Below are 23,148 nucleotides of genomic sequence, written 5' to 3' on the forward strand. Positions count from 1 at the left end.
AGCACACACAGTAGTGGTCTCTCCAGAGTGCACTCAGGAGGGTCAGAGGTTATAGCAGAGGGGTCAAAATATGATTAATGAGTGAAAAGAAGAGATGTTTTTATTACAAAATCTGTATTTTGTGTTTGGTTGCTCTTAGGTCACTAATTGGAGGATTAGAGGGCAAATATTGAAATGTTTTACAGGCCAAAAAAGTCTGCTGTAGAGAGGCCTTAAAATAGTCTATGTTAGAAATAATAGTTTCCTCTCTAAATTACTGTCTTATTCAATAGTTCCTACACTAGCTCACCTGTAAATTTGAAGTTCGTTCTTTATATTTTTCATTTAAAAAAAATACAGTTATTGAGAGTAATTCTACATTTTGGCCACTTGGGGGCAGCAAAAACGCTGGTGTGTCTTAGTGTTGGCCTGATGAATTTAAGTCCAATATTCATTCTCTTTGAGTACTGATTTGGTGCATATCAACCTCAGAGGGAAATAGCAAACTCTCTTGAATGTTGCAAAGCTGCAGCCAAAAAGCTTGATTCAACTTTCCTACTTTCTGGTCTTTTCTGCAGTAATTTCTCTTAACTTTAACAAATGACTGATAACTAATTAGGATTTATTTTATCTCATTCTTGGCAATTACTTATATGAGTGTGGTTTGGGTGTTAGGTGGGCCTGCGCAGTCCGTGCCACAGTTTGACCGGCTCCTGTGCCGTGTTGACCATATCTAGCCAGTGCTGCAGCTGAGGACCCCTGGCGTACATGAAGGGACCCAACACCAGCACTCCCAGCGGGACCGGGGGCTCTGACAGCAAAATAAACAGAATCAGTGAGATCTATCATCTTCTGGAAATGCAGTTTTAATTTTCTGGAGAAATAATTGCTCCTTTAAGGGAACCAGTATGTATTTTGATTTTATAAATTGCCACAAAAAAGTTTTTCTGTTACACTTAAATTTATAACTTATAACTATAAATAAGAGAGATGCTTTTAATTTTGTTGGTTTGCCTTAAAAAAGCACAAATAATCAGCAACACTTTGAGCTTATCTAACATTTTACATCTATGAAGGGCACTCTAAGACATGCTGCATTTTTCAAATGTCAGATATGGTAGGTGAGGAGTTATTATTATTATTATTCCAAAGGAAGAAAAAAAAAAGCCAAAAGTTAAAACTTTAAAATGACAAAGTTGAGTGTTTGATGGATTATATCAGAAAAGCTTTTAATGCCTATCTTATGAAACAGAATCAGAAAAAAAAATCTTGCTTGCACGTTGATATTTTTATTCTAATCTCCGAGCAAAGTTTAGATCCAAAGTTCAGCTTCAGTCACCTGAGGGGAGGTTGCTAGGCTCCTGCAGCTCAAACTTCAGACAGGCCTCGTCCAGGTGCTGAGGTCGCAGTTTAAAGGTCATCCTATAGTTGAAGTTGGGCTCATTTTCACCTTTCACCACACAGCTGCGCTTTATCTTCACCAACTGAGTGTGCTTCTGTAAGCTCACCTGGACACACACACCTCAGAAACACACACAGGTGCTGTATTACCAGATATTCCTTTGACCAGATTTGGCTCATATTTTCTTTCCTTTGTAGTTATAACAGTGGACTTGTATACGCCACAACCATCAATGACCTCATACCTGCTTCTGTGTTCAGCTGTAGGCCTCGAACCCTCAAAACCACCACTGAAAGGCGCTGCAGAGACGAACTGTAGCCGAGAGATATCTGCATATCCCCCAGCTCTGAACACTGACAAACAAAGCAAACATGAGCTTTTAGTTTTCTACACGCATGCAGTACATTGTGTGTGTGTGTGTTTGTGTGTGTGTGTGTGTGTGTGGGGGGTGTACCTGTGTGTCTTCCTCGGTCTCGAGGTCTCTCCAGCGGACCCTCCCGCCCTGACTGAGCTCCCCCTCCAGAGGAAACAGCACCCTGCCCACCACATGGCGTTTACCATTTTGCTCCACACTCAGCGCACACACACTCAGGGTGCTGTGAAGCACACGCAATGCTGACACCTGTGGAGCAAACACACTCATTCCTCACTATAACAAAGCAGATTCACTTTACCCCCCCAGTATTTACATGAGTTATGATCTTTGAGTCAGTCTTTCTCTGTGTGTTGGGAGCATGAAGTGTGTTATGCAGTTAACTGAGATGTGTGTGTTGAGGAGGTGTGCATACACACAAAGACCAGTGACATCAATCAGTTTGCTTGTTTTTATCTTCTTCTTTCAGCTTCTCTCTTTAGGGTTCGCCACAGAGGATCATCTGCCTTCATCTCACCCTATCCCTCACATCCTCCTCCTTCACACTGACCCTCTGTAGGTCTCCCTTCACTACATCTAATGCACCCCCCCCCCAGCACATGTCCAAACCATCTCAACCTTGCTTCTCTAACTTTGTGAGATTTTTAATGTTTATGTTTTTATTTAATTTTATTAATTTATTATCTTTGCTATTATATGATGAAAGGACTTATACAGCGCCTTTCTACTCAGTTATAACATGTGTCTCACCAGATGTAAAATTCTACACACTTTTGTGCGCTTACCTGGAAAATGAAGCAGTCGGTGAACTCTGGGTCTGGACCCGTGCCCCGGGCTTTGGCTTGGCGGGGCCTCCTGTCATCAGGGAGAAGCCTGAGCTCCACCAGCATGATGTTGCCATGGAAACGTGGAGGGAGGTTGCTGAGACGGAGCAAGAAGACCGTGAGCTGTTCGCTGCTGTGTCGATATTCCACAGAGAAGCAGAGGCGGGAGGCCATCCCGGGAGGGGGAGCCACCACCTCGTTTAGAGGAGGTGCCGAGTAGAGACCGGCCAGAACCGACCCCACTGGGAACCAGCCTACAGCACACAGGCCAGTGGCAAAATATCACATTTTGCTTAAATTTTATGAAGCCTATCTGATACTTTGGTGTGATTGTCAAGCCCAGGAGTGGCAGTGTTGGTTTGACAGTGTGCAGGTGAGCCGGTCCACCCTAAAACACTACATTGTTCCAGACTGAAACGTCTTAACAACAACAACAACAATATTTTGTACCAAAAGATGCTGCCAAATGGCTCTTATTATCCTCTTATATTTCCTCTAGCACCGCAAGCATACAAGCAGCACCACCAGAGAAAAATAACAATGCCAAGGCAAAAGTGTCTAAGATTTCCTCTCTCTGTTTTAATGATCTTTCTTTTGTAATGACAGTGTGCTGCATATGCAGTTGGAGGCAGTCAAATCATAGTTCGGATCTCTAGAAGCAGGTGCCTCTGTTTTTCAATGTATCTCATTAATAATACAAATGTAATTTTTCATTTACATTTTCAGTGACTGAAACTGACAAGGCTGTAACTCTATTGACATGCTGTCATATAAAAAGAAGCCGTGACCTACTCCTCAGTGAGAGTGACCCACGATGAGCCAGTATCTCCCGCCGGGGCTCCATCCTCATATTCTCCTCCTCTTTCTTGTCCTGCTCATTATTTTTCACATCTCTGTGGTTTTGTGCGATGAAGCGAGGAGGCAAGGTGAAAGGGATCTCACTGGGCCTTCAACACAAAGAGACAAATGCTATTAAATTTCCAATCTCACCCCAAATTGTTACCTGGTTTATATTTCTGTCACTGTGTCTTGTACACTTCTGGTACTGATGTGCTGGTAAAATCGATCCACAGACAGACGTATAAACACCCGTCGAAGAACTCAAATCTGCCTTTGTGGTAGTTCTTGTGTCTCAGGGACCACATTTTTACCATGATTGCACACACACAGATTCAGAAGGAGAAAACAACATGAACCACAGTGTTACAGCTGGCCACAACCTGCACTTCCTGGTGGGGACTGTGTGATAAGGCTTGAAAGCCTCTGAGTTTTTATCTATAAATTAAATTCTTGGTGAAAATTAACGCTTTAAGAAAGATGTTGTGTATATTTTATGTAAAATGTTTACTAACATGGTCCAGGAGCCCTGAGACACCAGGATCACCGGAGTAGAGCATGCCGGGACTGATGGCACTGGAGAGAGCAGCTCTTGGTACTGACTCTGCCCTTTCTTCCTCCTCCATAGATACAAAGCCGTCAGAATCAGCAGCAGCAGCAACAGCAGACCCACAGACAGACCAACAGCCAGCTGTAACATCTGATCTGAACAAAACAGGAGGAACAACAGGATCTAACAGAGGCGTATTACAGGCAGTAGGTTTAATGTAGCTTCCTGCTCACCAGCCATGAATAAGTAATTTTTTCGGCTCCAACACGTGTGTAACTTTCCACGTATTCTCCTCTCAGCTTTGACTCAGACAGACTGTCCAAAGATGAAGCTACTGTTCAGCATTCATTGCTAATGTGAGAGGTTACCATTTGTGAGTCTGCAGAGCTGTGAGGGTGGGTGTGACACATATGGCTGGTTCCCATGCCGTTATATGCATGGCCGGATTAATCTCCTGAGGCCCCCCGGGGCAAAAATTTACTTTTGGGCTCCAATGGAGCCTCAAATTAATTCTAAGTTAAATAAATTCAGCAACCACCCAGAAACTAAGTAGAGCTTTAGAGCTGAATTTATTTGTTAATTGAAATTTGCAGAAATTAAAAGGTGAATTATTTTTTTAATAAATGTCTCCTGTAATTTTTTAATCAATAACGTCAAAGGCTTCCGTCCTCTCAGAGGCACATTTTTTTTGCTGGGCTGGTCATAAATAATGAATTAATTTGGACAAAAATCCACTGATTACTAAACAGGACCGATAATGAAAAAAAAAAAGATCTAAAATAAAAATAAGAGAAGGTCTACTGTTCTTGGTTGGCTTGGCATCTGAATGGACTGTGACACTGGCTTTGACCAAAAATAAAATCATTTCAACTCTGTTACAAACGTAACTCCAGGTTAAACGGTAGTGTTTCGTGGCCGACTGATTGTGAATTTAAAACCCTTTAACGCACTGGTTCTCAAACTGTGGGGCAGGGTCATGACAGGTGGGACGCGATCAACCTGGGAATAAAGTCATTCGGAACAAATTGGAAATGTTAGCAGGTACGTTAGCACAGCGATTAACTCTCCACCGTCACCGTCTGCTGCCCTCCCCGGACCTGGCTTCCACACTGAGGGGGACCTATTAACCGTAACGCATTAACTGCATTAACTGTTTAAGAATTACAGCCATTTTTATACATAGTCCCTCATTTTCAGAGGCTCAAAAGTAAGTGGAGAACTGACTGACCCTTTCATGGCTAGGTGAGACCTGTTGCCTCATTATTCCATAACAAATTAAGCAGATAAATGTTGTACTTGATATCTGTTCACTGAGACTTTCAATGTGAGGTCCAAAGAGAAGTCAGTGCACATGAAGAAGGCCATCATTAGGCTGAAAAATATCCAAATAAACCCATGAGAGGGATAGCAAAAACCTTAGGAATGGCCAAATCAACAACTCGGCACATTCTTTAAAAGGAATGAGTGCATTTGCCAGCCCAGCAACACCAAAAGGCCCAAAAGGCCACAGATGATCCCACCGCTCTTTCTTTGGTTAAGAAAAATTCTTTCACAACAAGCAATTCAAGGAAACTCTTGAGGAGGCAGGAGTATGATTGCTATGATTGTCTACAATCAAGAGGCACATTCCTGAATGGAATATTGAGGGTTTGCAACAAAACACTGGTTACACTCCAGAACAGAAAGCCCAGACAACATCTAAATTTATGGAACTAACCTGTACACCCTTGTAGAGGCTGCCAATTCACCACAGTCTCAACAGTCCACTGTTTTACATCAGTTGGAACTACTGGGAATAATTAAAATGGAGGCTGACACCATAGTTGAGAATGAAATATCAAAATATTCCAAGTTGAAGCATTAGCCTAAATTGTGGCATTCAAGGTATCTGAGGACGACTCTCACTGTCTTGAATGAACACGCTTGACTTTACCCTGGTACCATTAGGAGGTCAGAGTTTCAACACATATTGTGAAATATCACTAGATTGGTTGATTTCCCAACACAGTGACTCTCTAGCTGCGTGCTGTTCCCTTCTCACATACACGAACCATGGTGACCCTGACAGCTGGCCTGATCTTCACCCAGAATCAAAATACTCATAAGCCACCCGCCCACCAACTGATCACTTACACACGCGCAATCATCCACACGCTCAGACTGCTCTGAGATTGGAAGGCAGCTAATGAGATGACCATTAATCCTCTGGGCTAAAGGTAGAGTAGTGGCCCCCTCTCTCTCACCCGCATGTGAAGATATCAAAGAACACAAGTTCACAGGAAGGAAAATCATCACATTTATACTGATGGCTGCTTCACGCGAAGTCCAGCTGAGACAGAGAAGAAGATTAAGCTCGAGTAAATTGACAGCAGACAGACGCAGGGTGTGAGGCTGTTGGTTATTCTAACGCCGGATACAACAAAGGTGATCTTATTAAGAAGTGAGGGAGGAAGAGAGTGGAAGGAATAAGGGGAAGAAGGAGAGACGCCATTTAGGGCTACCGGCTCTGTGGCATGGCAGAGGGTAAAACAGGACATAACGCGTGAACTTAAAGGTAGGAATTTATTATTTCCTTTTTTACATCAGATGTAACAGCACGTTTTGTTTATATGAACAATCATTAAGGGTAACTGAGAGTTTATGTTGTGCAAATAGATAGTTTGGGTATCCTCAGGTTAGCTGTAGCCAAGACATTGCTAGGTGAGTTTAGGTCAGAGCTGGATTGGTCAATTTGGTAGTGACGTGTGGATACATTCCAGTTTTTTTGTGCCACAAAATCAGAAATAGCAGCGTTGTGGTTTTAAATAATAAATAAATAGAAGAAAAAAAATTGGGCATGCACAAACTGAAGATTTTTTTTTTTTTAAAAAAAGGTTGATTGTAATTTATTATAAACTTCAAATTCATTCTAGCTATCATTCTTTGTCTTTCTTGCTTCTTTGGCTACTGTCAAATGAGTCCCAAATGAGCTTTGTGAATCTGTCTCAGACAATTTACCTTTTGTCTCATTACCAAATAATCTGGATTGCATAATCTTATTTGGCTAATCTGGAGTGCCTCTGGAGTTGGGACGTCTGTGGGTGTGCCTATATGTGCGCTCACTGCGAGTATCAGACTTCAAATCCAACTCTTGGCAAGTGAGACAGTCACAAGGGATATTTTCTATTATAAAAGTGTATCATATGACATTCTGCAGCTTCCCTCGACTTTCTGGAGCTCTACAAATGTCAAACTGAGAACCTGTTAGGGGGCTAAGCACATAGAACTAGAGTTAAATAAAGGATAACAAAGCATACAAGGTGCTATGTCTACTTCTAGCCATACATTTGGAAATGTTTGCTGAAGGTTTTGAGAGTTATTCTTGATTGGTGTTCTATTTGAATTTGCTCTGCATTTTGTCTGCCAATCAAACCAGTGCACATTGTTCAAGGCAACCAGACTCTGGCTGACTACAGCGACTGATGACCAATATCTTTGAATGATTGAAATGTATAAATCATCATAAAATTGCTCTGACATACTGTACAGAGTAAAGCTTGTTTATCAGTGGTGATAATTCTGACATTCAAACACTGAAATATTTGATTTAAGGCCTGAGGAACCATCTGCAGCCTGCCAAGGACATGTGTGCTTTATTACCCAGTTTCAACTATTTGTCAGAAAAATAAATAAATTTAGTCAAATGAAACAAGCTTCATGACTTTGATTGGGTAATTAACAGGGGAATTAGTAAAGTGTAACCTATTACTTTACAAAAGTAAGCTTCCCAGCACTTGTGATAATTCTCTATGTCAGTATTGTGTTAAGGATGTGTTACTGCTTCCTCCCTAGTGGTCAGTACATTCACTTCAGAAAATGAGTGACTTGATGATGAAAGGTGTTTCTTCCCACACAGTTAACATGGCGAGGGCTGGGCGCCCTGCATCTGAGAGCTACCAGCCAGCTCGCTCTTCACTCAGCCAGTCACTCTCTGACTCCAGTGGAGCTGTGAAGGTGGAGGATGAAGATGATCATGCACCAATTTTCTCCCTGTCTAAGAGCTCCGTGGATGTTCTAATGGCAGTAGGTCCGCCACACAAGCGGGATCCAGCGTGGACCAGACTGGACCTGAGACGCAGCTCCAGCACCAATACGCACTCTGAGCAGAACTCAGTGACGCTGCAGCCGCTGCACACTCACATGTGGCAGCACGTCAACGCCACCAGCCCCCACCAGCTAGCACCCACAACCCAGTACACTGACATCCATAACCCTCCTGCACTCAGCGAGCGCTGGATTTCCAACATGCAGCGATGGAGCGGGTGTAGCGGCAGCACACACAGTCGTAGCAGCACTCCAGACACGGTTGTGTCACGTCCCTGCAGTCTCATGCACGAAGCCCCTTGTTCTGCATCACCAGATTCTCCCATGTCCAAACTGACCTCTCCATCAACTACACCCTCCCCATTCATCTCCCCCCTCGGCACGCCTACTTTAACATCTGTACAGACTTCTTCGCCACTTACACCAAACTCACAGCAGCAGGAAGAATTATTTGAACCCTCACCTACACTCTCATCCCCGAAGATTGACACCTCACCAAGTTCTCATTCCCACTCTCCTGATCCACTCCGGCTCACCAGCACAGAGGATGAAGGCTTCTTGGAGAATAATTCCCTTTCATTTCAGTTCCCTTCCCCAATCCCATCCTCTGTTAGTTTAGATGAAGCAGGAGTGTATTCAAATCCTGAATATCTTGTTGATGATGTGATAGAACCGCTGTCCAGCCCTACAGAGATACTGGAGGGTGAAGAAGCGAGAAGCCCAGTGCAAATACTTAGCTACCCAACACCTAATTCTCCAGAACAAGAATCAAAAACAGGACCATCTGTCTGCTTTCTTGAGTTGCCGTGGCAGCCAGAGCAAAGTGGTCCAGCAGGTCGAGGTTGGAGGTCACCACTTGTTTCTTCCTTGAGTGAGTCACAGTTGGGGGACACCTGCAGGTGCGGCTCAAATGCCAGAGAGGGCATAGCAAAGGTCACGAAGGTAGAGGTGTTCCGGCAAGAAGCTTCAGTGATGTCACGGCCAGAAATGGCAGATGCAGCTGTGCAGACAATCTCCCCTATCGGCTCGTGGTGGGACCTCAAGATGAACATTTCCACTTCCAACATGGGGTCCCACTCTATCTTGGGCTCGCCACCTGGATCCAGACTGAACCTGAAGTCTTCAGCAGGGTCTAACTCCAATCTGGTGTCAGCATCTTCCAGCATGTTCCCAGTGAGCAGCGTAGAGGAAGAGGAGAAACAAGGAGATGACCCAGTGTTGGAAGTTGCCTCTGCTTCCTCATATGACCTGGAGAGCAGGAGGCCATGTCTGAAGATGCAGGTGCAGGAAATGGATGACCTAGGGGGGAGGAGGAGCAGTATGAAGCAGGTGCAATGGGATGAGGATGGGATGACGTGGGATGTTCATGGAGCATCTGTGGACCCTGAGGAGCTGAACACAGCCATACTAAAACATCTGGAAAGCCAGAAAAGCCCAGAACCACCAAGACGTTCCTCAAAGAAGAAAAAAGCACCAAAACCTCCTCTGATATCAAATGTGGCCCCTAAGATTGAAGGAACACCAGAAGCAGATCAGGGGAGAGCGACAGAGCAGGAAGAAGGGGACAAAAAGAAAGAAATAGAAGAAGCTTCTCATAGAGGGAGCACAGCAGAGGATGACAAAGCAAAAGAAGATGAGCAGGAGATTTGTGGAGAGGAAAGCATCAGCCCTTCTAAGTCACCCTCACCTGGAAATGGGCACAGCAGGAAGAAGAGTGTGCTAAGGTCACTGAGGAGGCCAAGATGGTGTGGAGCCTCTGCAACGGCAGACGACTAATACAGCAGACTAAAACTAAATCTATAATAGCTAAGAGCTAATTAAATCTTCAGTTTGCACAATAATCATAAACTTGGAATGAAGCTGGACGAGATGTCGTTAGGTGCAACTTTCACGATGTTGCTGCATTAGTCATGTTCTTCCCGCTCACTGGTATCCACTGTTTAGTGGCAGGTAGATGCAACTCTGCCAAGCTTTTCACAAAAGCCACCAATAAGTTAGTGTAACTTGTTCCTGTAGATGTTCAATAAAGCATTTGTTTCCATTGCTGAAATTCTTTTGCTTGTGGGTGATTATGAAATATGAGCAGCACAGTGAACATAAAGCTAAGAAGTGATGACAAGAAAAATTTGTATTTGAGATTAACAGATTTTACATTTTATGCTAACTTATTGTAGAGGTCTGCCAGTGGTTAGCACTGTCCTTCAGTGCTGACTAACTTGGACCTTTCCGTGTGATGTTTGCAGGCTTGTGCTTGAGCAGGTTTTCTCTGTGCAGATATCTTTTTTAGATTAATTGGTTATTCTAAATTGATGGTGAATATTTGTTTATGCCTCTAAAGCCATTTTCACACATGAACATTAGGGAGACTCAAGTCCAGATATTTTCCACACTCCAGACATGCTCGTATTACTGGAATCACTTTGAGTTTCCTTGATGGAGCTTTTAGGAAGGCAGTACACATGATGCCCACTGGCTGGCAGTGAATGCACTGGAATATCAGAGGCTCTATTCTCACACCAGCGCAATCTGATATTACATCAACTTTGTGCTGGGAGCTAGCAGGGTAAAAACCAGCTAATGTTTGTTCCACTTACATTGATCGTTTGTGTTCTCACACGCACCTCTATGAGTAAGTCCTAGAAAAGCTCAGGGCTGCAGTACATGTGTGAAAACAGATTCAGTTGGTCCTGTGAAGGTCTGTTGACCTGTCCAGGTTGTACCACGCCTCTCACACAGCGTAAGCTGGGATAGGCTCCAGCCTTGCTGAGCCCTAGTTCAATAAGCAGGTCAGAAAATGGATCAGTGGATGAACTGATGATAGAACCCTATAGACACTAGAGTTGGAGGCCAATAGCAATATTACCAATTAACTCTTTTTTTATTTGGTTTTATTTTAAACGAAATAAATACATTTGTGTTTCATTGCAAATGGTATGTAATGTGCAGGATTAATTTGATAGCGCCCATTTACTACCTGCTCTGATTTTATTATGATGCTATTAAACACAACCAAGCACTGAACAAAGTAATGCAAGTAAAAAATTGCCTGTGGAGAGCCTATGGAGATCTTCAAAATTCCAACTGCTGCTGCAGTTGCTCAACGTGGTTGACAAGTGGGCCAGAACAGGGAGGGGCGCAACAGTGGAGTTCACCAGGAATGGGAGAAATGCAAAAAAACAAAAACATCAAAGATGACTCATCAATATGAAAAGTGGAGACAGTGGCTGCTTTGGACACATTTTGTTGTTTCTAACGGTTTCATGTCAGCTTTTTATATGTTTATAACACTGCTCTTCTCCATGGCTGACTGATGGACCAGCAACAGCACAAGCAAGAGAAGCCCACAGACTAGTTATGCCACAAAGTTTTGACACTACCCATACCATCTGACAACAGATGTTTTCTGCAGGTAGACAGGCAGTCTGTGACTGCCAACATATTACCACAACTGAAATATGATTTCCCCTTGGGTCGGTGACTCAGTGACTCTCAGGACCACCTCCAACACAACACCCCCACTGTAGGTTAAATAGCTGGGAATCCCCATCAAAAGTCTTCCGGATGAGAGGTGAAACATCTTCGAGAACTCCTGCTGCCTTCAACTTAAGTGCTTGATTCGACCATGACCTGGATGACTGAGAAACGACACAGACATCTTATCTAAATCTAGACTTTACTTAACATTAAATCATAAAGGGGCTTTTCTGCATAACTATTTATTTATGTTTTTAAGTATGATGCACTTGGAGTGCTTTTGCACATTTGTGTTAAATCTATGAATGCAAGATCTGTATTTGTAATGGGTTTTATTCTCCATTTTGCTACTGATACTAAAGATATGAATCCTTTCAAACTTAGGACATGTTCCAGAAACAAGCTTTAATTTTGGTCTCTTGGCTAAAATGTGTAATTGTTTGGCTACTTTTCGGTTGAACTTAAGGGAAAGCACTCACATAATAATCCAAGTTCATATTTTTATCAATGAAAAAAATCAAGACAGTGAGTCAGTGAATCCCGTTCAAATATGTTGTTCAAGAACAAAGTCTGACTCAGAATATAAGCCACTCTCCATCCTCCCTTTCTCACTCATTCACTGCAGGAAAAAACACGCAAAGTTCAGCTGTATGTGAACTTGGTGAACCACAGCTGTGAGGTTTGACCATTCAGGCGTTGCCATTCAGATGAGCAGGCACATTCTCTCTCATTCACCAAAGGTTAAAAAGGCTCAGCTCACTAGTGGCTTCTGCTGCAGTTATTGTTGTCATATTTTCACAGATCTGGGTTTGTGTGTAGCAGGGGCACAAGGGTCACTTTTTATATGCATTTTAATTTTCTGGTCTTTACAGGTCAATAAAAATGTGGACACTGGTGGAAAGAAATGCTCTAAATAAAGCACAAAATAGACTGTTATCACTTTTTAATTTGGATTACATAAACATGTCAACATGTTGTTGCCGCTATTTGAGTGAACTGACTATATTCCAATCAACAATAGTTCTTTAGACTGATATATTTATTACATTTCTATAAGTTTCAAAAATGTAATGAAGAGATATTGTATGCTAGATGTTTTTGAAACCAAATATATAATTTAAACGCTTTTGATAGAGTGTGTTTTTTTTTTTCTGTGACCAAAATATGCACAGAGTGAATGACAGTTCAAAAATAAACCTATCAGCTTTGTGACTCAACAACTCAACAACTCCACATCTTTTATCTGTTCTTCCTGTCTAAAGGGACTTTTTCCTTCCCACTGTCACCAAATGCTTGCTCATAGGGGTTCTCCTGATTCTTGGGGTTTTGTCTCTAATGTTTTAGGCTCTGTACCTTACAATGTAAAGCACGACTGTTGCTGTGAATTGGAGCGACATAAATCTAATTGAATGAAAAATGATGCTGTTTGTAAGGAAACTTAAAATTCAATCAAATGAGAACAAATAAAATTTTTCAATCTCGTCACAAGACCATCAAATTGTGGTATCATGCCTGATGATGTTGCTCTAGAGTCAACCCCAGTCTTTTCTCTCATTGCCAGTTTTGACTGACATTACTTATCAAATAAGCTCAAGGTAAAAGTTTTCTGCTGGGTCATGTTTACACAGTGAGAACTATACTGGTGATTTGGAATACCAGTTGCTCTAAATAGTCCACATGCAGAGATAAAGGTCATTTTCAGGTCACTGTGTCACTGCTATAAGTCATGTGACATGATGTGATGCTTGTTTACATACAGCACTGTATTGTCTTTGTCTTCCACGCACATTAGTGTACCGTGAGCGTACTATATGTATGTGAAAGTGCTGATGGGACTCCCCAAAATCCCGTCTTTCATTTACAGTGTAAACTCCAGAGCTAGAGGAGAACCATCCAGCACTCGGCCTTTGTTGTAACACAGCTCATTGTCCCTGGAGGTGTGTTGTTGTGTGTGTACCTGTTTATGTACATCTGCATGTGCTTGGTATAAAAAGCGAGAGATGTGTGCCGGCCGGTGATTCTCTGGAAGACGATGGCTGTACCAGGACCTCCTCTGCTTTTGCTGCTGTCTCTGTTGCTGCCGCTGCTGTTGAGCAAGGCATCTCTGCCCGCAGCTGCATACACACTTACCCCCGGACGACAGCCGCAGCATAAAGTCCTTCACCTGGGTGAGGGCTAAAAAAAAAAAAAAAAAAACACTCCTAAACATATGAGCAAAAAGACTAAAATAAAAACATTGATGCTTATATTTTCTGCTTCTCTCCTTCTAGACTGGCCTAAGGATTGTGGTATGGCTCACTTCAAGCCCAACATGGCTGAGAGGATTGTGTCTGGGAATGAAGCCAGGCCTCACTCTTGGCCCTGGCAGGTCTCTTTGCAGGTAAACCCCTTTGACGTGGTATTCAAAGAATCTCCAGAATATTCTGACATTTGCTGGATTGAGGTCATATCACTTCTAGACTTACTAGAGAAGCAATCGTTTACTAATGTTATTTTGCCAACTAAAAATTCTCATTTATCTATTCTATTCTTTAGGATATATCAGTTGTGGTGTAGGGATGAATCAGAATCAGTGGTTTAGTCAGAAGTGACCACAAAAAGCTTCTGCAGCCCAGTAATGTCTTCAAGGTGTTTGTGTTGACACTGATTTCTAAACTAATGTTAACCTCACAAATCAAACCAATTATTAGTTTTTAAATCAGAAATCATGTTTGGCATTTTATGGCTTCCCTTCTGAAAAACATGACATACATTTTAACCTTTTAACAGCCGAGGGTCTAATTTCCACTCAGATTTTGGATTACTACACAAGACGGAAAAAACTAAACAAATTTACTTGATCAGCGGATGCAGTTTTGTTTCTGATTCGCTCCCCAACCAGGCGAGACAGATGGTCGCCCACCCAGAGTCTGGAGTTTCTCCTCCTTGCTGTAGCCAAGTGCTGCTCAAAAAGGAAATTGATGGGTTTCTCTATATAATATGTATTTATCTGCAAAGTACTTTGGATCTGCTTTGTAGAAGGTACCATATAACATCACTGTTAAATTCATTAGCAATCAGAGAAGCATATGTATGAGTAGGCTTACTTTATTTGAGCCAACTGTCATTAAGTACACTATAAACACAACAACCAAATTTGGCTGTTCAACTTTTATGTGAAGCACAGAACATTTTGGTTTCTAAACGATATCAAAACAGGTTTCTTATCTGTGCAGACATTGGTATGCTTTCTGCCAATACCTTGACTTGGCTGATTTATTGGTTTATTAACAGTGGATAATTATGACTAATTTGGCCCAAAAATCACTCGTCTATGAAATGCTCTATTGCAACATTTGCTGGACTAATGTAATCAAGCTATTTCTGTGCTGTCTTGTTAATGTTACTATATCAGTGTTAGGTAGGGCTGGGCTTAATGTTAGAAAAGCGGGCCTGTGACCAGAAAGTTTCTTTGCCCCCTTTTAATGCCACCACTTATGTACACTCATTGGTCTGCAAGTCAGAATAGGGGCTGCACTGGGCAGGCTTCCTGTTTATACCTGTGAAAGGGATCAAATGAAGTACCTCAGATGATACAAAGATAGCAGGTTTGTTAAGTGTTGAAAAACAAAGTGCTCCTTAACCAGAACATAAACTGTAAAAATGAGCTTCTTGGTGGTCTCCCCTCTCTCATGTAATGTAAGTGATATTTATAGGCTAGTATGGGCAAAAGAGATACAAGTAAAATTTGAAGATTACTGAATCACTGAATAGGCTGTCTGGTTGTTTCTCACAGGTTCGACCAAGAGGAAGTAAACAATTCATTCATGTCTGTGGAGGAACTCTAATCCACAAGAACTGGGTCCTTACTGCAGCTCACTGCTTCCAGAAGTAAGAAAACATTCATTAGAGTTGTACTGTCATGCTCATACCAACACTAAATTAAACACAAGCTATGTGTGTGTTTTCCTCTCTCAGGGGTAAAGCTGAGGATGCTGGGAGCTGGAGGATTGTCCTGGGGAAGCACCAGCTGAAGCGTTCAGAAACGGCAGAGAGGATTATCCCGGTCAAGAGGATCTACCGGCACGAGAACTTCCGCTATCCCGCTCACAGCGAGCTGGACTATGACATTGCCCTGGTTAAGTCTGCAACAGACATCCTGCCTTCAAACTTCATCCGCTACGCCTGCCTGCCGCGCAAGCAGACCAGCCTCAAACCGGGACACTACTGCTGGGTGACCGGCTGGGGAGACACCCGGGGTGAGTAGTGGAGAAAAGTACTGCAATACTGTGCAGTGATAGTGGTTTGGGCTTAAATCGTATAAGTAACTCAATTCCATTTTTGAGAAAAATTAAATATATCTACATTTTTTTACTCTTGAATTTTAACCTACTTTGAAAAGTCACATTCATTTTTTTCCCCTTTTTAATAAGACTCAAGTTGAGCAAAATTCATTGGTGTATGAGTGCCTGTAACCTTTTCTGGACATTTCACTCAAATCTATAAATTTAATATTTTTACATCCACCAGGTCATCAGTGACCCATCTAGTGTTAGTGGTAGGGTTAAAGATAGAGGAATAGCCACACCTTCTTAAAGCACAGTCTCCTGTTTGGAAAACCCAAATATTTTTAACCTTCTATCTCAAATTGCTCAACAGATTGCAGGTGCCCTGGTGGAAGTCAGAAGTATCTATCCTCTGAAAAAAAAAAAGAAAAATGTCCAGTAACAGTGCAAACATGGCTAAAAAAGAAGAGTAGAAAGACATCAAAATACAGTTGCTTTAATGATGTCTGAATGTTTTTCAGGTGGGAAGGAGAACGTGTCTCTAGCAGAAGCCCTCAATCAAGCCCGTCTGCCCATCATTGATTTCAAGACCTGCAAGCAAAAGAAATTCTGGGGAGATCGCGTCCGAGACTCCATGATCTGCGCCGGGTTCAGAGACACCGAGGATCCACCTGCTGCATGCCAGGTAGCGCCACAATTTTAGTCATCCAAAAGTGAAATTTCATCCACTAGATTGAATTCCCACATCTTCAACACCTGTCTCCATCCTCCTTCTTCAGGGTGACTCTGGCGGTCCTCTGCTGTGCCAGCTGGGCCGGGACCGCTGGGAGGTGCACGGCGTGGTGAGCTTCGGCCCAATCGGCTGCACCGTGGAGAACAAACCCAGTGTCTTCACCCGCACCGCCGCCTACATCCCCTGGATCGAGGCAACGCGCATCAGGGACTTCTTCCTTCTCTGAGCACTCACAGCAAACATAAGCTCTGCTCTGTTAAATGTCAGATGTCTACAGACAGTCACAGCCACAGTTCTTTCCACTCCATGATGTAAATACATGTTCTGAATGTGCAACCGTTGTCATCTTCTTTACAGTAGATACTTATACTCTGGTGGAGCACTGCATAATACACACTGCTCACTACCTTTGACATCCAGGCTCATTTATGCAATAAAATTGGTTAAAAGCAAAATCTCTGAACACCTCCCATGTTTTGTTTTTATTTTAGTCTATGGTACAGAGGATTTGATGGACACACATTAACAGCATGCTCTTCAAAGTACAGTTTTACAGTGATTTTTCTCTTCCACAGTCAAACAGAAAGCCTTGCAGATACATTTCAATAAATACAAGAATAAACTGACCCCAAGGCTTCCCTCTGATTGCAGGTCTGCATTGCTCTTCTATTACAGAAGAGTCTTTCAGTCAAAAATCAGAACATGAATCTGTTGCTATTCAAGTGTTGATCCACACAACAGATGTCAGAAGCCATCTTACAAATTGGTTTACTCAACCCACATATCCTGGGTTTCCAAATCTAGTATAATAATGTGTGTTCTATTAACAATCATAACAATTATACTGCATCCTCAAAGGGTGTTCTCATTAATGACCAGATCAGTGACAGGAATACCTCAGAGGATGAACACAAATGAAAGGAGAAGTGTCATCGGACGGTCTGCGTCTGGATTTCATTTTAATTTAGTCCAAAACTTTTCCAACAGACATCTCATAATTCCCAGAATGCTCCTGGAAAACAGCTATGAAAAGGAACCAGCAAACTGGAACCTACTCGCATGATGAAGGGGGGGAAAAAAAAAACAAAAAACTGCATTTGACCAGAGTCTAATGCGTCTTAGCGCTGTAGTTGAAGGATGTGTCCTCAAGATATTTGGCCCTAATGTTGAAGCAGCTGTGCGGGGGAGTTTAGTACAGCCTGGATGAAGGGGAGCCGGTGAGATGGTCCCAGTTGTTGTAGAGCGCGTAGGCACCAGACAAGGCTAAACCGACCAGACCTCCACGAGCTGCGCCCTTTAATCCACCTGAGAAAACAAACAGAATGAGTCATGAGGCTTAACATGCGTCACAATAATCATTTTAATTACAGTCAACAATAATTGCATCAGCTTAGCCAAAGTACCAGGTGGGTAAAGATAAACCTAATACTTAAAACAACAGTATGGAGTAAATTAATAAGAAAGGTTAGGTGCTTTCCAAAGATAATCTCAGCTACACTTTGTAAGTCAGAACATGCCCACACAACATCTATACAGCATACGATGGAGACATGAGTGCAGCAACAGCGATTACAACAATTATTAGTGCATCATTAATGCACTGTTGCATTTGTAAAATGTAACTGAAATGTTTCAGCATTCCTTTGAAAGTTAACATATCCAAAATACTGCACAGACTAATCAACAGTGTGTATAACTGTAAATGGAATGTGACATTTAATTCATAATTCTTCTGGACAAACCATATTATTTTACAAGGGGTGAGGGATTTCAAAACAACAATAACTGCTACTATTATAAACTCACTGGCCACTTTATTTGGCGCACCTGTTCAACTGTTCATTAATGCAGCTGTTTAACCCTTTATTTCAAAAGTGCCGCCATTCGCAGACCTCCGGCAACAGTTACCGTAAAGACCCTATGGTGGGTGTGAAGCGCAATTTCTCAGCTTTCAGAAAGAGTTTGAATTTTCCGACAGGACAAACAGTCGCATAATTACGGTAATTCAAAGCGCATTTGATCAGATGTCTCAGCGGTGATGCGCTCGCTGTTAAACTGCAAGTAAGGGCAGGTAAAAGGTGTATAGGCTGCAGTGTTAATGGGTTAAGACGAAAGGGGGTCCAACACAGTACTAGTAAGGTGTACAAGAAAGTAAGCGTCGATAATCTTGTGTTTATCTTGTTTTTGTTGTTTGTCACCCGTTTGGTAAAAAAGGATCTAAGAAATCTTCAGTTTCAGAAATCACTGTTATAAGTCTTTCAGCTCTTCATCACACTGTAGCACAAAAATAGATGACAACTGATAAAACAACAACACTGGTAAAACCATTTTGTTTGCTGTCAGGCTGACATCAATCAACTGCATGTGTTTGGACCCTTTTATTGGTGAAAAATACTCATCTGCAAATTCTTAAAAAGTAAAAACACACAGAAGTACATTAATATGCATTAATGTCAGATATATAGTATGAGCAGAAAAGACACCTACTGCCAGATTTAAAGAGCATCCCCGTTAACGTCCCAGCAGCCACTGTGTTGATGTCGTCTTCTGCTCCTCTGGCCTTTTCTATCACCACACCAAAAGCACTATACAACAATGCTGCAGTGACACAAAAACAATAAATCTAATGTTAAAGGATGATTACGTAGGCATCAATCAAAAGAAGGAGACCCAAAAACCATAAAAGCACTCCAATATTATCCATTTAAAACATGAACACTATGATGTTCAGTCATGGGATTCATTAATATTCTTACTAAGGGAACAGATCTACAGCATTTTTGAAGAAATAATAAAGCTCTACCAATAGACCCCAGAGTGTTGGCCCATGAAGCGCCCTGCCTCGTCACCATGTTGAGAATTCTGGGGAGGGAAAACAGACATTTGAACAACATGAAATCCAAATTTGAGATTAAAATCATTTGGTAAACCGTAACTTCTGTAACTAAACTTACTGTACATTACGTGGTTTGGACCATGCCATGTCTCTGGTCTCCTTCAGGCCCATCCTAAAGCCATTTAAAGCCCCAAATGTAGCTCCTGCAGTTCAAACAAGGATGCAGAGCAGGTTCACAAAGGGCCAGGGAAAGAATTTAATGACAAAAAAACAGTTATTTCAAGTACATTACACAGCAACCAGTATGTGGACACCCCGTTAAACCATGCTGGCCGCCAGGTGGCTGCAGAAATTGGCACCTTTAGCCACAGAAGCATTAGTAAGGATGGAGGGTCACATGGAGAAATGAGGTTCAGCTCTGAGCAGACCAGTCGAGTTCTTCCACGGGTAGAAAAAGATTTCTTTGGAGGTACTACTTGGATTGCTTTGATTGTGATGACACTATTTAGTCTTTGTCACGCTTCTGCTGAAATGTTGCCGTTTACTGTGTTTATTTTTGATGCATTTGTCTTCTGTGCCCACACTTTGTTTTTTGTTTGCTTCCTTGTGTGCCTCTGCTTATTGTTTCCTTCTTTGTGCTTGTTTTTTTTTCTTTCTTCTTTTTTAAAAACATCACTGAATATTTGCATGCTAATTTCACTGCATGCAGGAACATTAACATTTCCTGTGATGCAGTTGTAGTCAGGGTAATTTGGAGCTTTTAATTATTTCTGTGAACTGCTCTTTTTCCAGGGTGAAATGATTGTAGAGCATACGTCTTTCATGACTTTAAAAAAAAAAAAAACTAATTTGTTTTTTGATTTTCTCTAATCTACACAGGGTCAAAACTATACATACAGGCTCAAATATATATACATACACTCACTTAAATCTTTTAATAAGTGGCGTGAAGGGTCTACACTTTGCCGAGGTCTGGAAGAAGTCACCCTCACATGACAGGAAATTGCTTAGGATGTTCAGGAACAAAGCAGGAACCACCAAGGCTCAAGCCTGCCATAAACTGGAAACTGCTGGAACACCAGCATCACTGTTCACAATTAAATTATACATTACCATCGACTGGGAGAGTGCCAATAAAGAAAAAAGCCCCTGCTCCAAAATTGACACCTTGAAGCTTGACTGAAATTTGCAGACACCTTCTGGAGAAATGTTTTATGGTCAGACGAGGCAAAGATTGATATATCTGGCAATAATGACGAGATGTTTGGAAGAGTAAAGGTGGGTTTTTCAAACCTAAGAACACTGTACCAACTGTAAAGCATGGTGATGGTAGCATCATGCTCTGGGGCTGTTTTGCTACCAGTGGTACTTGTATGTCACAAAAAGTGGATGGAATAATGAAGGAGGAGGACTAACACCAAATTCTTCAACTTCCCCTCAAATCAAGAGCTAGACAGTTGAAACTTACATACAATTGGGTGTTCCAACAGGACAATGATCCCAAACATACATAAAAACTGGATCTGGAATGGATAAAGCAGGCTAACATTAAGCTTCTGGAATGGCTTTCCCAAAGCCCCAACCTTAACCCTATTGAAAATTTGTGGACTTCACTTAAAAGTCGGGTCCGTGCCTGGTAACCAACCAATTTAAATAAACTTCACCAATTCTGCTGAGAACGGTGGACAAATATGCAGCCACAACCATGCCAGAAGCTTGTTGATAACCAGCAAAAGTATCTGGTCAAAGTGCAACTTGCTAAGGGACATTTAAACAAGTGGCTAAGTATATATTTGAGCCTGTATGAATAATTGTTTTACCCTCTGTGGATTAGAGAAAATCCAAAATAAATTCAAATTTGTGCAGCCTCTTTATTAAAGATGTATGTTATACAATCATTGCACCCTGAAGAAAAAAAAAAAAACAGCTCAAAAAAATCATTAAAAGCACAAAATTAGCATGAAATTCATGCCCATGATGAGTGGAGGTAAACTTCTAACCACAAACAATGCAGACCAGATGGACAGACAAAATGGGGTTATACCCATACCTCTAGTTGGTCTGTGTACTACTATTCAGCATAAAAACTGTTACGCCAGTATACCAGTTCCTTACCAGTCATGCAGGAGCCTCCAATGGTAAAGAAAGCCAATTCAAACCTTCCTCTTGTCTTATTGGCCCCTGTGGGTAAGATGAATTCATCTGTGTCCTAAAACACAAGATTCAAACAGTCAGGCCCAGAAAAAAATCCCAAACACGTTCACTCACAGCAAAGATGCCAAACTCAGCTTTACCTGCACCAGATAACGTGGGTCCACATTGAGATATGGGGACAGAGGGCTCATTCCAGTCACTGTAATGAAAACAATCAATTATACACTGACTAAGTTGATTTTTCTTCAGATACTCAAAGACAGTACAGCAACACTGTACTAATGTAACAGCAGCTAGCATCACAGTTAGATTACATGAAACTTACATGGGACACCGGCGAGCTCTGTGTTGGAGTATTGAGGTGCACCCCCCCCAAAAAGATTACCCAGACCTGCTTTAACTCCTCCCGATCCTTGTGAGTTGTTGTCCATGGCTGAAAAAAATTCCAGGTGTCAAACTGGAGCCTGGAGGGGAGCTGGTAGGCGAGCCGACTGGCTAACGTTAGCAAGCTATGTCGAAACCCCCAAACTATACGACAAATTATTGAACGACGACCTCCTGGATTCAAGGCTGCCAAAAGAGGATTTCTCCACAGGTCGTATTTTTTTAGTCTTGCTGGATTTTCACAGTGAAAACTACGTCTTTATTTAGCTTAGATATCACCAATCTCTGCTTAACGTGACGCTTCTGACCTCCAGCAGCACGCTCTGCCGTAAAGCGACGACCGGTGCTGCGTTCTCATTACGTCAACAGCATCCGCGGTAAATTGTAAAAAATGACAGAAAACACTGTCTCAAATTTATTTTTAATGCCAAAATTTCACACTACATCGTGTTTATTAGTGATAAGGTGAACAAGAAAAACTTTTCTGATGTAGTAACGGCCAAGGTTTTACGACAGTTCAACAGATCTGGGACCTGTTGATTTAACTGAAGGGCAAACTTCAGAGGCAGGCAGAACGTAACAAAACTGACTGCAGATACTTAAAGTAACATTTATTCATGAGGAATCTTCCTGTCTGGCACTGGCAAAAAATATAACACACATGTCAACATATTACATACACCAGTCACAGGCAGCTGCTTCATGCTGTAAGGTGTTAATAATAAATAAATAAAGATAATGTCGCAACACATTTATGCTTTTCTTCAAAGATTTAAGTTCATCACCAACTGAGCATGTGTATACACCCAAATACATAAAAATAAATAAATTTCGTTTCCGTTCTACCTTGCAGCTGCAGAAATGACAATAAAGAATCTTGAATTCTTGATAAATCACAAATGTTGAATTATTATATCGATTTTAGCAGTAATAAGACGCACAGCTAAGATAAACAATGTATGCAATTATGGTATGATAAAAACTACTATAACGTCATAAAACTGAGGAGAAAAAAAAACATATTTTACTATTTATAGCCTGAAAATTTCTATCAGTGCGTTACATTTCACTGCATAACGTTATATGAACCTGTGGCAATGTCCGATATATTACTGACCACTACTGCCCAACGTTCATATAGGGTGTTTATTTATTTGTTTATTTATTTATGAAATAACGCAAGTATGGTTCACTAGAAGACGGCCCCTACTGGCCCATATATATGGGGCTAATAACGTCCATTTAATGGACTGA

General features: G+C 41.7%; 4 protein-coding genes across 5 annotated transcripts; 2 read left to right on the forward strand and 2 right to left on the reverse strand.

The window, feature by feature from the left end:
- Positions 1-2: 2 nt before the first annotated feature.
- On the reverse strand, positions 3-4,319 carry syt15 (synaptotagmin XV). The gene is made up of 8 exons (XM_030755785.1): positions 4,199-4,319; positions 3,931-4,120; positions 3,371-3,525; positions 2,540-2,832; positions 1,836-2,003; positions 1,626-1,734; positions 1,319-1,501; positions 3-790 (listed from the first exon to the last, which is right to left on the reverse strand). The coding sequence occupies exons 1-8, from the start codon at positions 4,203-4,205 to the stop codon at positions 651-653; spliced, it is 1,245 nt and encodes a 414-aa protein (XP_030611645.1). The 5' UTR covers positions 4,206-4,319; the 3' UTR covers positions 3-650.
- Positions 4,320-6,229: 1,910 nt separating this feature from the next.
- Positions 6,230-10,236, forward strand: LOC115797796 (flocculation protein FLO11). Its single transcript, XM_030754303.1, has 2 exons — positions 6,230-6,519; positions 7,861-10,236. The coding sequence occupies exon 2, from the start codon at positions 7,866-7,868 to the stop codon at positions 9,822-9,824; it is 1,959 nt and encodes a 652-aa protein (XP_030610163.1). The 5' UTR covers positions 6,230-6,519; positions 7,861-7,865; the 3' UTR covers positions 9,825-10,236.
- Positions 10,237-13,526: 3,290 nt separating this feature from the next.
- LOC115798749 (elastase-1) lies at positions 13,527-16,955 on the forward strand. Its single transcript, XM_030755704.1, has 6 exons — positions 13,527-13,690; positions 13,793-13,902; positions 15,298-15,392; positions 15,480-15,760; positions 16,309-16,472; positions 16,567-16,955. Exons 1-6 carry the CDS (start codon positions 13,555-13,557, stop codon positions 16,744-16,746), a joined length of 966 nt encoding a protein of 321 aa, XP_030611564.1. The 5' UTR covers positions 13,527-13,554; the 3' UTR covers positions 16,747-16,955.
- A 24-nt stretch (positions 16,956-16,979) lies between these two features.
- timm23a (translocase of inner mitochondrial membrane 23 homolog a (yeast)) lies at positions 16,980-22,215 on the reverse strand. 2 transcript variants are annotated; one of them, XM_030755703.1, is made up of 8 exons: positions 21,920-22,215; positions 21,836-21,864; positions 21,651-21,709; positions 21,472-21,565; positions 19,475-19,559; positions 19,324-19,382; positions 19,008-19,118; positions 16,980-17,825 (listed from the first exon to the last, which is right to left on the reverse strand). In XM_030755703.1, exons 3-8 carry the CDS (start codon positions 21,699-21,701, stop codon positions 17,710-17,712), a joined length of 516 nt encoding a protein of 171 aa, XP_030611563.1. In that variant the 5' UTR covers positions 21,702-21,709; positions 21,836-21,864; positions 21,920-22,215; the 3' UTR covers positions 16,980-17,709. The 2 variants fall into 2 exon arrangements, with proteins under 2 accessions (XP_030611563.1, XP_030611562.1); XM_030755702.1 differs by having other exon boundaries at positions 21,836-22,215.
- Positions 22,216-23,148: the final 933 nt, after the last annotated feature.

This window comes from Archocentrus centrarchus, chromosome 19, assembly GCF_007364275.1.
Source record: "Archocentrus centrarchus isolate MPI-CPG fArcCen1 chromosome 19, fArcCen1, whole genome shotgun sequence".
Classification (NCBI taxonomy): Eukaryota; Metazoa; Chordata; class Actinopteri; order Cichliformes; family Cichlidae; genus Archocentrus; species Archocentrus centrarchus.

Coding starts and splice junctions, on each gene's coding strand:
- syt15 (XM_030755785.1), bottom strand. Junction 3,526..3,930: donor TCTCAGGGCTCCTGGACCAT/GTTAGTAAACAT, acceptor TTTGTGTTGAAG/GCCCAGTGAGATCCCTTTCA. Junction 791..1,318: donor GCCTAGCAACCTCCCCTCAG/GTGACTGAAGCT, acceptor TTTTGCTGTCAG/AGCCCCCGGTCCCGCTGGGA.
- LOC115798749 (XM_030755704.1), top strand. CDS start 13,555: ATGGCTGTACCAGGACCTCCTCTGCTTTTGCTGCTGTCTCTGTTGCTG. Junction 13,903..15,297: donor CCTGGCAGGTCTCTTTGCAG/GTAAACCCCTTT, acceptor TGTTTCTCACAG/GTTCGACCAAGAGGAAGTAA. Junction 16,473..16,566: donor ATCCACCTGCTGCATGCCAG/GTAGCGCCACAA, acceptor CTCCTTCTTCAG/GGTGACTCTGGCGGTCCTCT.
- timm23a (XM_030755702.1), bottom strand. CDS start 21,941: ATGGACAACAACTCACAAGGATCGGGAGGAGTTAAAGCAGGTCTGGGT. Junction 19,560..21,471: donor TGGAGGCTCCTGCATGACTG/GTAAGGAACTGG, acceptor TTTGAACTGCAG/GAGCTACATTTGGGGCTTTA. Junction 17,826..19,007: donor GATGCTCTTTAAATCTGGCA/GTAGGTGTCTTT, acceptor TTGTTTTCTCAG/GTGGATTAAAGGGCGCAGCT.
- LOC115797796 (XM_030754303.1), top strand. CDS start 7,866: ATGGCGAGGGCTGGGCGCCCTGCATCTGAGAGCTACCAGCCAGCTCGC.